This window comes from Lagenorhynchus albirostris, chromosome 19 (assembly GCF_949774975.1).
Source record: "Lagenorhynchus albirostris chromosome 19, mLagAlb1.1, whole genome shotgun sequence".
Taxonomy (NCBI): domain Eukaryota; kingdom Metazoa; phylum Chordata; class Mammalia; order Artiodactyla; family Delphinidae; genus Lagenorhynchus; species Lagenorhynchus albirostris.
In genome coordinates this window covers 7,415,307-7,430,158 of record NC_083113.1, presented here as the reverse complement: position 1 = coordinate 7,430,158, position 14,852 = coordinate 7,415,307, and the positions used below count along the sequence as shown (strand labels likewise).

Genomic DNA, 14,852 nt, shown 5'->3' with positions numbered 1-14,852 from the left:
GGCTCAGTAGTTTTGGCGCACAGGCTTAGTTACTCCGCAGCATGTGGGATCTTCCCGGACCAGGGATAGAACCCATGTCCCCTGCGTTAGCAGGCGGATTCTTATCCACTGTGCCACCAGGGAAGTCTGGCATATCTGTCTTTCTGTTGTTGTGGGGGTTTTTTGGTCGTGTTGGGTCTTAGTTGCAGCAGGCAGGCTCCTTAGTTGTGCCATGCATGTGGGATCTAGTTCCCAGGCCAGGGATCAAGCCTGGGCCCCCTGCATTGGGAGTGTGGAGTCTTAACCATTGCACCACCAGGGAAGTCCCTGTCCTTCTGTGTTCTTGACTATTTAATCTGACTTTATTGCTAAACACTGGTCTTCACAAGCAGAGGAAATGTGTCTGGTGTTCAAAGGTGTTTTTATAAGCACCCAGCCCAAACCAGGGAGTGTAGAAGGTACTTAAATAAATACTGGTTGGCAAAGGGCTGTCATCCACAGATCAGTCAACAGCCCAGTCATTCCTTGTTCCCTGAGCCATTCAGCCACAGGGCGTGATAGGAAGAACTTGACTTCACAAGTCAGACAAACCCAGGTTTCACCAACCCTAGGTGCCCTCCTCGTGATCTCAGGTAAGTGATTTAACTTTTCCCAGCCTCACTTTGCCCCTCTCTAAAGTGGAGGAAAGCAAAATCTACTTCTCAAGGCAAGTAAAAGAATGAAATAATATGGGCTGCCTTACCTCATCCTACCAGGAACGAGGCAGCTTCCATTCCTTACGCATCTACCATGTGATGTGTCGGATGCTCTGCAAACCACATGTCTACGCGTCTCATGGGACCAAGCGAGGACTGTCTTCCCCATTTTACAGATGAAAAAAGGGAAGTTTAAAAGAAGTTAGAACCCTCGTGCAAAATCAACGGCTCAGGAGGCAGAAGGGTCAGAATTCGAATGCTGAGGATTGCCCATAGTCTAACCATTGTACAAACCCACAATCTGAGAAGGACGTTTCCCTGGGACACTGTCACATATGCTCAGAATCTCTTTTGGTTAAAAATGAACTCGGAACCCCATAGCCTTGTTATTAATGATGCATGCCCCCACGTTGACCAGAGCCCCAAATCCCCAGTCCTCTCATGCCCTTTGGGTTTGGTTCCGTTCCTAAGTCCCACCCAGACACCCAGCTTCATACTTCCTTTGCACACAGACTTATGTCCTGATCCTTTGCCAGATGACTCATCTTCCAGCTCATGATCACACCTGAGAACTGGTATCTTGCTGTGCTGCAGCAGCTGTCCCTTACTCTAAGGGACCAATCATAAGCAAAGGGGGCGGGGCTTCCATGAAGGGGACAAATCCAAGGGGAGCCGTGAGGACTGAAGTTGCAGCCAATAGGAAAGAGAGTGTTATATCTACGGCAAATCTCAAGATGTGTCACCTTGGGGTTGGGGAGCTCACTGAGGGAGCATTGAAGTCAGTGGCGCCATTCCGTGGCCAGCTGGGAAGACAGCACTGCTCCCCAAGGAACCAATCATAGGAGAAAGCAATCATGCTAGGGAACCCAGTCAGGACTCGAAGAAAAACAGCTGACTACCTGATCGTCGGTAAAGTCAGCACAAATTCCAGACACTGACACTGAGAAATAGGGCAGGGAGCTTGCGCACCCTCTAGACGCAGACTCTTTCCTTCACGGACTTATCCTCTCACTCCCTTTAATCCCCACCTTGTCCCTGCACCCCACCCTGCAGACAAGCGTTCCCAAGAAAACAACAAGGACAATTCAATTATTCTGATTCCTGTGCTGTGTCACCTGCAGGGAGAGTGTGCCTTCTCTGAACCTGCTTCCCCCTCTGTAGAGGTAGGGGTGCTGACTCTTGGGGATCACCCCACTGCCAAGCCTCCAGTCTCTACAGGGCGAATGAGGGAAGAAGAGGGTTTCAGAAGTCACTCACCTGGCATGTATCAGCCCCACTGCTTTCATTTGCACAGACCATACTATCTGTGACTTGCCCAGGGTCGGCATCTTCACACTGCTTCTGAGGAATAATTTCTACTTCTGTGCAGTTGAGGGTGTCAGGAAAATTCTCTGAGGGGGCAGAGGTTGCAAGTTCCCAGAGACAGCAACACTTTCCCCTCCATCCCTGTCTGTAGCTAACTTCCCTTCTGTGCATCCACAGCTGCACAGGGTTTTCTGACACATTTCACAGGGCACATCACTTCTCACCACATGAAACAAAGCCATGGCCCCTGCTGTTTCTTTTTCTCCACCTAAAGCAGGACATTTGGACCCTACCTTTCGTTTCTTGCCCTGAGTTATTTTCAAATTAAGGTGTCCCCTTGGGACACCTCTGACCCTTTCTAATCTTTCCATTCCCAGACCACCAGGTCTTCAATCTCAGCTAAATCCTACTTCCTCCAAATATCACCTCTTCCTAGAAGCCTTCCCTGACTATTCTAATGAACACAACACATCTTGGGACTTCCCTGGCAGTCCGGTAGTTAAGACTTCTTCCAATGCAGAGGGTGTGGGTTTGATCCCTGGTCGGGGAGCTAAGATCCCACATGCCTCAGGGCCAAAAAAACCCAAAACATAAAGTAACAACTTCAATAAGGACTTTCAAAAAAATGGTCCATATCAAAAAAAAAAATCTTAAAAAACCCCCAAAACACCACATCTCCATCACTCCCTATTCTCTTCCCCCCATGATATTCCATTATAGCACTTGACTGTACCTAATATTTCATTTTACATGTATTTGTTTATTGTCTATTTCCCCACCTAGCATGCAACTCCATATGGCTTTGTACACTACAGTACCTGGGGGCATATCAGATGCTCACAAAATAAGTGTTGAATTGTTAATCTTTCTTATTAACCTTTTTTTTTTTTTTTTTCTTATTAACCTTTGAAGAATAGACTTGAGAGGGAAAAAATTCTATCTGGTGCCTCTATGTTCCAGAAGGTATAGGCCCACAATCTCATTTAACCCTCACAACAGCTCTTTGAAGGAGGAATGCTTTCATTCTTTCATCCATGCGTGCTTTCAACAAATGTTTATTGAACACATACCGTATACCAGTCACCACCCTGGGCACTAGGAACACACAGTGAAGCAAATAGATATAACCTGAGCCCTCATGGAACTTAAAAGTCTATTGGATAATTATCCCAGTTTTGTAGAGGAGGAAAGTGAGGACAAGAGGTGGGAAGGGACTTGCCCAGAGAAAAGGGGCAGAGCCATGGTTTGAAATGACCTGCCTGATTCGTGAGCAGCTAGGTTTCCACAGCATCCCATTGTCTTCTTAGGAGTCAGACAGGCAGGGACCTGAATCTTGACTTCGCTTTCCTGACGAACCACATCACCTCTCGGAGCTGAGCCCCGGTTTTTTCACTGTGAAGCAGAGCAAGGGGCTACCTGAGCCCTGAAGCCCCAGAGGGAGGACCTTCATGGAGGTCCAGACCTGTGGGTCCAGAGCGAGGAGGGAGCTGGGGACCTAGACTGTGAGTCCTGGAGGAGGAAAGGCCTGGACTCCTGGGTGTGAGGGGATCTGGGGCGAGGAATCTTGGGTTCAGGAGGGAGAAGAGGGAGCCTGTTTTCCTGGGCCACCGAGGAGCCCACGTATCCTAAGTCTGTTGTGAAGACTACGTAAAATCCTGTACCCATAAAAGGTCTCATAACTCTCCACCTTAAAGGAGGGATGCATTCATCCACCCACTCATTCATTCATCCACCCACTTTTTTGAGCCCTGTTAGCAATCTGTTCGTTTGTTTCCTTTCTCCCACCACTCCTGTTAATATTCTGGTCTTCAAGGTTTCTAACATGGACCACTCGTGAACTTCAACATCACAATCACTTCCCTTTCTTTATCTACTCTACAGGCAAAGCTTTGCCAATGGCTTGGGGTCCACTGGGCCAACCAGCTTCTCCTCTCCCTCCCACTACCTTGGGGGCTGGTGACAGAGCTCCAGCTTGAGATGGTGCACTTCTGGCCAACTTGAGGGCAGTGATCTGCCAGGTTGATGGGCTTCACTTTGAGCCCCAGGGATGCCCATTCACATGGTCAAATGAGCATCAGATCATGGTTGTGGTCCTTGTTGCTGCTGTTGTAGCAGGGGTGTGGGATGGACTGAGCCACAGCCGTTTCTTGTTCTGACCCATCCTTATTCTGCAGACCGTGATCTCCCAGGTGGACTGTGTATTTCGTGTAATGATGGGGGTAGTTCGGGAGCCAGGCAGGGATAAGGGCTCCCAGCCCCCTCCTCTCTAAGACCCAGGAGTCCAGGTCCCCTCTTCTCTCTCGGGGACCGAGTCCCCAGCTCTCGCCTCCTGAGGCAAAGCCCCAGCCCCCTCTTGCCCCAGGCTCCAGCCCACCTCTGCCCCCGGAGTCCACTCACAGCTTTTTACAGTGGGCTGCTGTGAGGACACAGTTGTCATCTATGAGAACATCCCCACATATTAGCTGGACACCCTGGAGAAAGGCCGTCTGCCAGGGCTGGTAACGGGGCCTGCACTCCTGGCCCTCCAGCACCTCGGTCTCCTGTGCTCTCAAGTGTCCTGCAGCAGGAGAGAGAGGGTTGGATCACCACCCACTGGGTCAGTGCAGGGGCCAGGAAAACCACTGTGGTTTCAAACAGATACACACACACACACCCCCTCCGGTGTTTGCCTCCCAGCTTGCACATGCTGCTACACAGATACACGTGTACACTCATGGAAGCCCATGAGTCATCACACACAGAGTCACACACCTGAGCATGTGTCCACATGCCCCGTATACTCCTGTGTGTATCTGTGCCCCTAAGCAGGCAGTCCTGCCGGCTTAGTGCACTCATGCGATACCAGCAGAACTCAACACATTCCTACCTGCTGCCGCGTGCCCCGTGCCTCCAGCCATGCCGCAGAAGCTCCCACACGTAATTGCGCGCTTCCCATCTCCCCGCATGCCACCACATGCACCCTCTTAGCCACCGCCATGGAATTCCCACAAGCTCAGGTGCTCCACGGATGACTTCCGGGCCCCCCCTCCGCCCCCCACCAGCAAGAGCGGGAACATCTAGATCCAGACTCTGCAGCAGCTGTGGGATGTCCCATGGTGGGGTCCGGGAGACAGAGAGGACAGGGCTGAGACCCTAGGGGTCTTGGGATTGCAGAGGAAGCAGAGCTTCTGGAGTAGTGCTTCTGGCTCCCGCTGGAGGAAGGGGCTGGGGACCCAGATCCCTGGCTCTGAAGGACGGGATGGGGCCCCAGATTCCTGAATGTGAGGGGCTGGGAGCTCAGGGGCTGGATTCCTACATTCCGAGGAAGGAGGGAGTTAGGATCCCAGACGCCCGGGTCTGAAGGGAAAGGGAACTGGGAGCCGGGACTCCTCGGTCTTGGAGAGCAGGGGCTGGGGTGCGGATTCCTGGGCCTCAAAGGAGGAAGGGATCGGAGGCTGAGGTCCTGGGCCCTGGAGGAGGGAGCTCAGGGGCCTGATGCCTGTGTCCGAGAACTCTGGCCTCTCACCTTACAGAGCTCGGGGGGCGGGGTTACCTGCTGATTCGGATCGGGAGGAAGAGCACCCCGCACTTCAGCTCTGCCTGCCTGGCACAGACTCTGGAGCTTCTTAACTGGGACCACCAGCCCCCTAACCCAGCTCCTCCCACTCGGGGGCCGGCGGAGCAGCAGGGAACTGGAACCCTGGTCATGAGCGAGGAGAGGCTCGGGGGCTGAGCGGAGAATCTTGAGGGAGGAGGGGCTGGAATCTCTAACTTTTTCTTTTTTAATTGGGGTATAGTTGTTTTACAATATTGTGTTCATTTCTACTGTACAACGAAGTAGAGTTCCCTGTGCTCTACAGCAGGTTCTCATTGGTTATCTATTTTATACAGATTAGCATATATATGTCAATCCCAATCTTCCAGTTCATCCCACCACCCTCCCCTCTTCCCCCCTTGGCGCCCATGCTTGTAAATTGATACAGCCACTATGGAATCGCTAACTCTTGAGGGCTGGGAGCGAAACAGAAATGGCTGGGGGGCCCAGACATCCTGGTCCGAGCAAAGAGGGGGCGAGGGCCCCTGACTCCTGGAGCTGAGGGAGGATGGGACTGGGGTCCTGGACTCCTGGCTCTGAGCGGGGAGGGGGCTGGGGCCCGGGACTGCTGGGTCTGAGGGAGGAGGGGGATGGAGGCCCGGATTTGAGGTCTGAGGGAGGAGGGGCTGGCAGCTGTATTCTTAAGTCTTTTTGGAAGGAGTAATTTGGAGCCTGGGTTTTTGTGGGAGGAGGGGGCTGTCAGTAACCTGGAATGGAAGACAAGCCAGTCTTCTTGGTCCTGACTTCTGAGGGCGGATTGGCAGATTCTGGAAAGGCAGGTTTGGGAGGCGCTGTGACCTGGTTTCCCCTTCCCCTGGGGGCGATGGGCCCAGCCCAAGCAGAACCCAGGAGCCTTGCTGCAATAGGGCTGATGGAGACAGACTTAGGCAGGACCTACTCGGGGCTTATGGGGAATTGCAACGCGGTGGTGGTTCCCTCTCTGCCCTCCACCGCCCACCCGTTCCCCATCCTTTAGCTCACAAAACAGGCGGTAGGAAGGCACGTCTCCTCACGTTTAAAGTAAAATTCTCTGTCCCTTGGATCGGAGGGGACAGAGAATCTCTCCCAACTTCTCCCGGTCAGGGCCCCACCAGGATTCAAACCCTGGACACGCCTAGAACGGGCCAGAGCTGGGCAGAGACACACTGCCTGAGTTCCACGTGGGGGAAGCTACCCTCCCGTGAAGTCACGAGGCTGGATCTATGACGAACGAGGCGTGGCCACAAGGGGTAGCGTCCAGAGGGGAAATCTCATTGGCCAAAGCTCGGAAGGGAGGAGCTATTCAGTGGATGTCTTTACTGCGGTAGAGCCGAAGGTGATGCCGTTCCATGGGGGCTGTGGCAGTTCTGGTGACGTCATAGATACGGGGCCAAGAGGGGCGAAGGTGTCTCTCCTCTCAAGGGGGCGCGGCTCTATAGTTCGCGGGGGCGGGGGTCTGAATATCCGGAAGTTGGGAACTTGAATACCCAGAAGGCGTCTTCAGACCAGCCGAAGCCAAAGTCGGAGACCGTTGAGGCTGGAGTCTTGCAAACCCTCCTACCCTGCGCCCACCCTCCTTTCCTCTAAGATGCGCGGTCTCAGTTGTCCTCCATGGTTTTTCGAATCCAGTCCAGGTAGCGGCACACACTAGTATAGACAGCAGGGCGCTGGGGTCTGGAGCAGGGCTCCGAGCCCCCAGACACCACACCCGCCAGGGCCCCATTGCAAACCAGGGGGCCCCCAGAGTCACCCTGTGCGCAGAAGAAGAGCAGAGAAACTGTTAGGCCAGTCTACTCAGGACATGACACAAGGCGCTTTCTCCCTCTCAGGAAGCTCCCACTTCCCTCCTCCTACAACACTCAGGAGTCCAGGTCTCCAGTCCCTCCTCCCTCAGACCCAGGAGTAAAGGCTCATAGCCCCCACCTCCCCCTAGGACCTAGCATTGTGGACAGCTCCTTCCCCAGGACATAGAGTCCAACCCCCAGTCCCCTCCTCCTTTAGATCCAGGAATCCTGGCCCTGGTCCCACCCCCTCCCACGACCCAGGTTTCCCAGCTCCTTCCTTGCTCTGATCCAGGAAGTCTGGGGCCCCAACTCCCTTCTCCCCCAGGACCCTGGAATCCCCGCAGGATACCCATCCCTCTCCTTCCCAGAGGAGGTCTCACCTGGCAGGGGCCCCGGCCGCCCTCCCAAAGGCCGGCACAGAGCATGCGGTACAAGATGTGGCCTGGATATGCCCGTTGGCAGAGCTTGGGCTCCAGGATGCTAATGGTGGCACACTGCAGGGTGAGTGGGTACTGCACTGTTGGGGAAGGAGGTGCATAAAGGATCAACAGCTGTTTCCATCACACTCAGCACCTCCCCCCCACTTCCCTAAGATGGACCCACGGGGCCACAGCGTAAGACTCCCAAGACAAAAACAAGAGAAAGTGACAAAGCGACAGAATCACAGCATGGAAGAGAAACAGATGGACACGATGGGGAGAGGGCCAAAGAGAGAGAGAGAGAGACGCAGAGAGTCAAGAGACAAGGAGAGATACGGATATAACTCGCCCAGAGAAAAAGAGGGACCTTGGCAGGAGATAGAGACCTCTTAAGGGGAAAGAGATTCTCAGAGGAGGAAATGAAGAAATAGGGAGAAACAGACCCAGAGATATCCAGGGAAAAAGCAGTGAGAGAAAGGGGAGGAGACATTTACAGGGAGATGGTCACTGACAGAGACAGAGATACAGATGTAGAGAGACTAGATAGAAATAGAGGGAAAGTGGGGGGAGGGGGCCTTGTAGGGAAACAGCAGCCCTTGGGGGGAACTGCAGTGGACCACAGAACCTGTATCTTGTTTGAAAGGGGCAGCCTCCACTGATTCTGCCCAACCATGGTCATTATTTTAGAAATATGAACCCAGCATTGCCAGTCTTGAATTTTTCAAGGGAATCCAGAAACTTGGCTTTGATGTAAAATGTCTCAGGTTTTAAATGTTGGCAGCAGCAAACTGAGGGTTTTTTTTTTTTCAAGACATTTTGAAAACCTGTACTGCTGTGTGAGGCCAAATTTGACTGATGGATTTGCTGATTTGTGATTCTGAGTGACTTAGACCTTATTTCAATTCTAAGATGCATATATTTTCACATTTAAACATCTCTGAAATCAGGATGTGCCTTCCCGTAAACGATGTCATACAAGGATAGATGGGACCTTTTTTCCTTTTCTCGTTTTTAGCGGGTTGTAGAATAATGATGCATCTTATAATTTATAGCATTTAGATCTGATGAAATATATGGATAGATAGATAGAACATAGAGATGAAAAAGCAGAGACAGAAAAAGAGAGGGGATTCAGAGCCCTGGCATGAAACATAGGGTGTGTGTGGTGGACAAGGCTGTACCCTTAGGACTGGATGTGGCCCCCCAGCCTGAGATTAGGCACTGGGTGCCTGGGGAGACGCAGGTCCGGCTGAGTTTGAGGGGCTGCACGGCAGGTCCCAGTAATGCCTTCCTGGGCAGACGAATCAGCATGATGTCATCATTGTGGTCGTGGGCACTGAGGTCCTTGTTGAACCCAGGATGAGGGAAGAAGTCTGTGGCCCGGAACAGCTGCTCTGTACCCTCCCATTTCCAGAGGTGGTGCTCCCCGAGTCGGACCCACAGAAACCTGTTGGACAAGTCCCAGAGGTCAAGGTGGGATAAGGTGAGGTGTCTTCTCAGCCCCTGTCCTCTTTCTTCTGTCCACCAGGATGCTATGTGACTCTCCACAAGCCACACACCCTCTCTGGGCCCCTGCTTCCTACTCCATCTCTTTGTCTGCCTCTAACTTTGTACCTCTCCCCAAAAGCTCACACCTCTTCCTAGCCCCATGTCAAGTAAACCACCTTCCTCTCTGCCCCACCTGGAGCCTTAGTGGTGATCTGAGTCCCCTGGAACCATGGAGACAGGTGAAGGCTCCACCTACCACCCAAACACAGACCCCCACCCCCACCCCGCCCTCACAGGTCTGGTGGTTTCCGTAGGGAGTGGCTCTCTGTGTTTCGGTGTGTGTGTATGGAAGGGGTGGGATATGGAAAATCCCCAAGTTGGGGTCATCTGTAGGCTCAGGCTTTTCCTGTCTGCCAAATCCCTCATCTCTCAATGCTTCCCGAGGTCTGGCCTCAAGCCCTCTCACTGTAGTCCCAGTCCAACTCCACTTGTTCTGCTCTGGGTTCATGCCCTGGATAGCTGGGGACCCTCAAGGGGTCTATATGTCCATCCCCCAGACTCTGACTCTGACATTAAGGACGAGACTAATGACTGAGAACTCAGGGTTTGAGGAGTATGAGGTGTTATTTCTACCTTTTCCCTCTCTGTCACCTTGTTGCCTTGGTTCTGTGTCTGGGAAACCAGTCCCAACCCCACCTCCCAGCCCCAACTTGTCCCTGTTCCTGAATCTCTTGTACCTCCATATTTCTGCTTCTCCCTTTCTTTGTCTTTGGGGCTGAAATCTGAACATTGTTTTCCTAGCCTGATGTCCAGTCCTGAGCTAAAAGAGGCTCCAGCATAGAGTGATGCATGATGGGAAATTCTCACACAGCATCCTGTATAGCCTCTGTGCTTCGTTCCTAGAGGGAAGAACTTCAAACAGGAGGGATGGCTCCTTTCCCCAGAGAATATAAAAAGGATTTCTGCATCAGGTAGATTCTAGAATTCTGTTAGAATGCCCGGAATCTAAGATTCTAGAATTCTAAGATTCTAACACCTTAGAAATCCACGATTTTAGAATTCTAGGAGGCTCAAGTTCTAGAATCTTATGAATTCGAGATTCTAATACTTTCGATTTCTCTGGAGCAAAAAGTCTAGGATGTGGGGGACTTCCCTGATGGTCCAGTGGCTAAGACTCCACGCTCACAGTGCAAGGGTCCCAGGTTTGATCCCTGGTCAGGGAACTAGATCCCACGTGCATGCCACAGCTAAGAGTTTGCATGCTGCAACTAAAAAAAAAAAAAAAAAAAAAAAAAAGATCCCTCATGGTGCAACGAAGATCCCGCATACCTCAACCGAGACCTGGCTCAGCCACAATTAAATAAGTAAATGTCTAGGATTTTTAAATTATCTGAATGAAATCTAGGAAACAAAGAACCTAGAATTCTAATATTCTGGGATAATAAGGCAAGAATTTCATCATTCTAGAAATCTTTGATTTTAGAAATGTAAGGATTAGGATTCGAATAGTTTGAAACTCTTGAATTCTCTTGGTTAAAACTTTGGGGATTTTAGAAATCTTGAATAAGAGCATGCTGGGATACTAAATCCACCAGATTCTAGACATGTATGAATATAAGCTTCTAGAATTCTCTTGGTTCAAGATTCTAGAATTCTACGGATCACAGTATTCTAGGGTACTGTAATTCAGAGATGCTAAGACTGTGAGCTTCTGTGCTCAGTGAACCTAGCTAGAACAGTTTGAATCTAAGATTCTAGGGTTGCGCTATCCAGCACAACTATTGAGCACTTGAAATGTGGCTAGTCCAAATTGAGCTATGCCGTACTTGTAAAATACATGTCTGATTTCGAAGGCTTAGTATAAAAAAAAAAAGACTAAACTATGTCATTCATAAATATTTAAAAATTGATAATTACATGTTGAAATAATATTTTGAGATGGCAAGTTAAATCTATTATTAAAATTAATTTCACTCATTTCTTGTTTACCTTTTTTAATGTGTCTACTAGAAAACTTAAAACTTTCCTCTGTGATTGGGGCTATATTTCCATTGGACAGCGCTGCTCCAGGCTTCTCAGAGTCTACCAGTCTCTGAATCTAGGATTCTACAATTTAGTGAAGCTAATGTAACATCTGGATCCAAGATTTTAGGATTCTACAACTCTGGATTTTTCTGGGTCAGAGGCTAGGCTTCTAAGAGTCTACGTTGCAAATCTTACACTCTTAGCAACAGATTCTTCTGGATGCTAGAATTTGGAGAGTGGGCATTTTGTCATTCTGAAGAGTTGAACTTTGGGGAACAGAAATGGAGGCTCAGCTCTTCCTGCCCACAGCTCCCTCCCTCCTCTACGAGGCTCCTTGCCCTCTCTCCCTTTCCTGACCTCCAGCCCCCCACCAGAGTGGCCCGCCCAGGTCACTCACGGCTTGCGGCAGTGGGCAGCTGTCAGCAGCCAGCGGTCACTGATGAGGGTTGCCCCGCAGAAGAGTCGGGTGAGGAAGAAGAGCCCGACCTGCCAGGGCTGCGAGTTGGGGCGGCATTCCTTGCCCCCGATGGCTCGGGTGTCTGCCCAGCCTTGCCCTGGGGTGGGGGTGAGAAGCAGAAGGGTTGGTGAAGAGCCAGGTTGGGCGGGCTGGGGACAGATGCTGGGATGCCTAGAGGGCAGGAGTGGGCGCCTGGGCGACAAAGAGCATGGTAGAGGGGCGCCGGGGGGCCATGGAGGGGCAGTATGATGGCAGGACGGCAGGAACCTCACCTTCCAGGAGAGAAAGCAGAGCACAGATGACTCCCAGCCTCATGACCTCCAGGGTGCTTTGGTCCTCGAGCCTGCTCTCCAAGTCCGTGCTTCTCTACGGTAAATCATACTATATTCCTCCTCCCTGGGGCCACCCCGGTGATTAATCTGGGCTGGGAAATACTCCAGGGGGAGGGGGAAGCCTCCTCCCCGAGGGCCTTGGGAAGGAAGACAGCACAGAGAGACCACTTGTCCGGATGAGCCGGTGGCCTGCAGCATCAGGGAATCCCGCTAAGTGGGGGAGGGGCTCAGGGATCCTGCTAAATGGGCGAGGGGCTCTGGGTTGTATAGTCCTTCTGGGGTTCACCAGAGGGAGGAGCCCAAAGTAACCCTGACTTCTGGTCACAGCATCTACATACAGGATATTCTGTGGCCTGGAGGAGGAAGAGGGAAAGGAGGAAGATCCCTCAAGTGGAGTCCTGGGGTGGAAGCAAGTTTATCTTGAATGTAGCTGCAGTGGGCTGGGACCAAGGCACTGGGCAGGCTGGAGGTTTACATAGAAGGACCTCCCAGAAATCAGGCAAGGAGTGGGAGAAAGAGTCAGGACTCAGAGCAAAAAGACAAGCAAGAAGGCAGGATGGGGGGAGGCAGGGAAAGAGGGAGAAAGAAAAACAAAACAAAACAGAGGGATAAAGACATTGAAGGATGCAGGATGAGGTAAGGAAAGAGAGACAGAAACACTGTCTGGAGTGGCAGAGCCTACAAAGAGAGCTGCACACGTGTACACACCCACAGAACCCTCCCTGCACTGGGGGTTTGGGCCCCTTTCCGTGAGGACAGAGGCCTCTCCTGGCATGGTTCCAGCTGGGTTAACTCATTCTTGTCATAACCTACTTCCTTTTTCACATCCTCACCACTCCAAGGATCCAGGTGCCCAACCTAGGTGGAACTAAGCACTTTTCCCATTCTCTTAATGCCACCATATCTTGGCTAAGTCCTGAGAACATGGTCTTGTTTTTTTCCACCCATCTCCTCCCCTCCACTGTCCTTCCCATCACCTCATCTTTCCTGCCTCTCCCCCCATCCCTCCTTCTCACCAGATGGGCAGCCCTTGGAGGGCCAAGCCCAGATCTGACTCATCTCTGTGTCCCTCACATCATCCTGTTCAGGGCTGGGATCATGGTGGTGTGGGGGGGGTCTCAGGAGATGTTAATTGAATGAGTGAATGTCTTTCTCCACATCTTTCTTTTTCCAGTGAACTCCAACTCATTCTTCAAGATCCAACCTAAATGCCCCTTCCTCCAGGAAGCCTTCTCTGATTTCTCCAGGCAGAGTCCATCTTTTCCAGCCTGGGCACTTCCAGGCTTCTTCCACTTTCTGTTGCTGTAAGCCTGGTTATCAGGCTGGGTCTGGGCTCCCCTTCAATGTGTACAACTCACCATGATTTAGTGGTTTGGAGCATGGACTGTGGAACTGGACCATGTGGGTCCAAACCTCAGTGCTGGTAATTATTAAGTGTGTGACCTTGGGCAAGTCACTGGACCTCTCTCAGTTGCTCCATCTATTAAGTAGCAATAATAACTGGGGTTGTGGGAGGATTATGTGAGTTAACACATATGAAGCACTTACAACTGTGGTAGGCATTCAATAAATATGTTTGTCCCTCACCTATAGAGCCCTGCGCTGCCACTGTCATAATACATTTTATCCATGGCTGCAGTTGCCTTATACCCTCTGCAGACTGAGAAGTCCTCGAGGCCAGGGACTGAATACCCACTCTGTGCTAAGTGTCATACTAACCGCTTTATAGAACTTTTTTTTTTTTTTTTTTTTGCGGTACGCGGGCCTCTCACTGCTGTGGCCTCTCCCATTGCGGAGCAACAGGCTCCAGACGCGCAGGCTCAGCGGCCACGGTTCAAGGGCCCAGCCGCTCCGCGGCATGTGGGATCCTCCCGGACCGGGGCACGAACCTGCGTCCCCTGCATCGGCAGGCGGACTCTCAATCACTGCGCCACCAGGGAAGCCCTATAGAACATTTTGATTGCTAACTTTATTGACTGTTTACTCTGTGCCAGGCAGTTGGCTAAACATTTCATGCATGCTTTCTCATTTAATTCTCACAAGAGTCTAACCAATCTCTATTTCATCGTGGGGATAACTGTGGTAAAGAGAGCATTCAAGTTTTTTGCTCAAGTCACACAGTGAGTTACAGAAATATATTTGCTTCCTGGTGAACTCCTACTGATCCTTTAAAACCCCATGCATATATCCCCTCACCTGAGAAGCCTTCCCCGATTCCTTCAGGAGGAGTCCTTAGGCCCTCTTGGGGCACCCCATGCCTCCTTCTGTTAGAGCACTGATCAATTTGTGTTATTTGTTAATTCAACAATGTGTTAAATGCCTTCTGTGTGTCAAGCATCAGACCACGTGCTTAGAAAACCACAGTGAATTAATCAGAGTCCCTGCCCACATTGACTGGGTGAGGGGAAGTAGGGGACAGACCATTATGGAGTAAACAGATAAATGAGATCATTTTTGCTATAACAAGTGCTGCAAAAGAAATAAACAGAGCAATGGATTAGTGGCCAGGGAGGAGGAGTACAGGGGGAGACCCCTTTAGCCAGGGCAATCCTGGAAGGCATCCTTGAAGAAGTGACCTTTAAATGGAGACCCAAATGACAAGAATGCAAGGCTTCCTGACCTGACTAGCAGCTTCTCGAAGGTAGGGCTCACTCTGACTCATCTCTAAGACCTGGCATAGGACATGGCTCAGTAAACACTTATGATGTGACTAAAGGAATGCGTGAATTACCTTTAAAAATGAATCGAGTTTTTGAGTTCCTACCTACTTCGCTTCTGATTCTTGTGTAATGAACTCAGCTGATAAGCCTGACTG

The 14,852-nt window shown here is 51.1% G+C and overlaps 1 protein-coding gene across 2 annotated transcripts; it reads right to left on the bottom strand.

Moving 5' to 3' along the window:
* Positions 1–6,959: 6,959 nt before the first annotated feature.
* Positions 6,960–12,123, bottom strand: LOC132510456 (kallikrein-9-like). Of its 2 annotated transcripts, none has more exons than XM_060132533.1 (5): positions 11,978–12,123; positions 11,646–11,802; positions 8,917–9,182; positions 7,697–7,833; positions 6,960–7,179 (listed from the first exon to the last, which is right to left on the bottom strand). In XM_060132533.1, exons 1-5 carry the CDS (start codon positions 12,018–12,020, stop codon positions 7,090–7,092), a joined length of 693 nt encoding a protein of 230 aa, XP_059988516.1. In that variant the 5' UTR covers positions 12,021–12,123; the 3' UTR covers positions 6,960–7,089. The 2 variants fall into 2 exon arrangements, with proteins under 2 accessions (XP_059988516.1, XP_059988515.1); XM_060132532.1 differs by having other exon boundaries at positions 6,993–7,283.
* Positions 12,124–14,852: the final 2,729 nt, after the last annotated feature.

Coding starts and splice junctions, on each gene's coding strand:
- LOC132510456 (XM_060132532.1), bottom strand. CDS start 12,020: ATGAGGCTGGGAGTCATCTGTGCTCTGCTTTCTCTCCTGGAAG. Junction 7,834..8,916: donor GGCCACATCCAGTCCTAAGG/GTACAGCCTTGT, acceptor CTTCCCCAACAG/TGCAGTACCCACTCACCCTG. Junction 7,284..7,696: donor GCGGCCGGGGCCCCTGCCAG/GTGAGACCTCCT, acceptor TTCTGCGCACAG/GGTGACTCTGGGGGCCCCCT.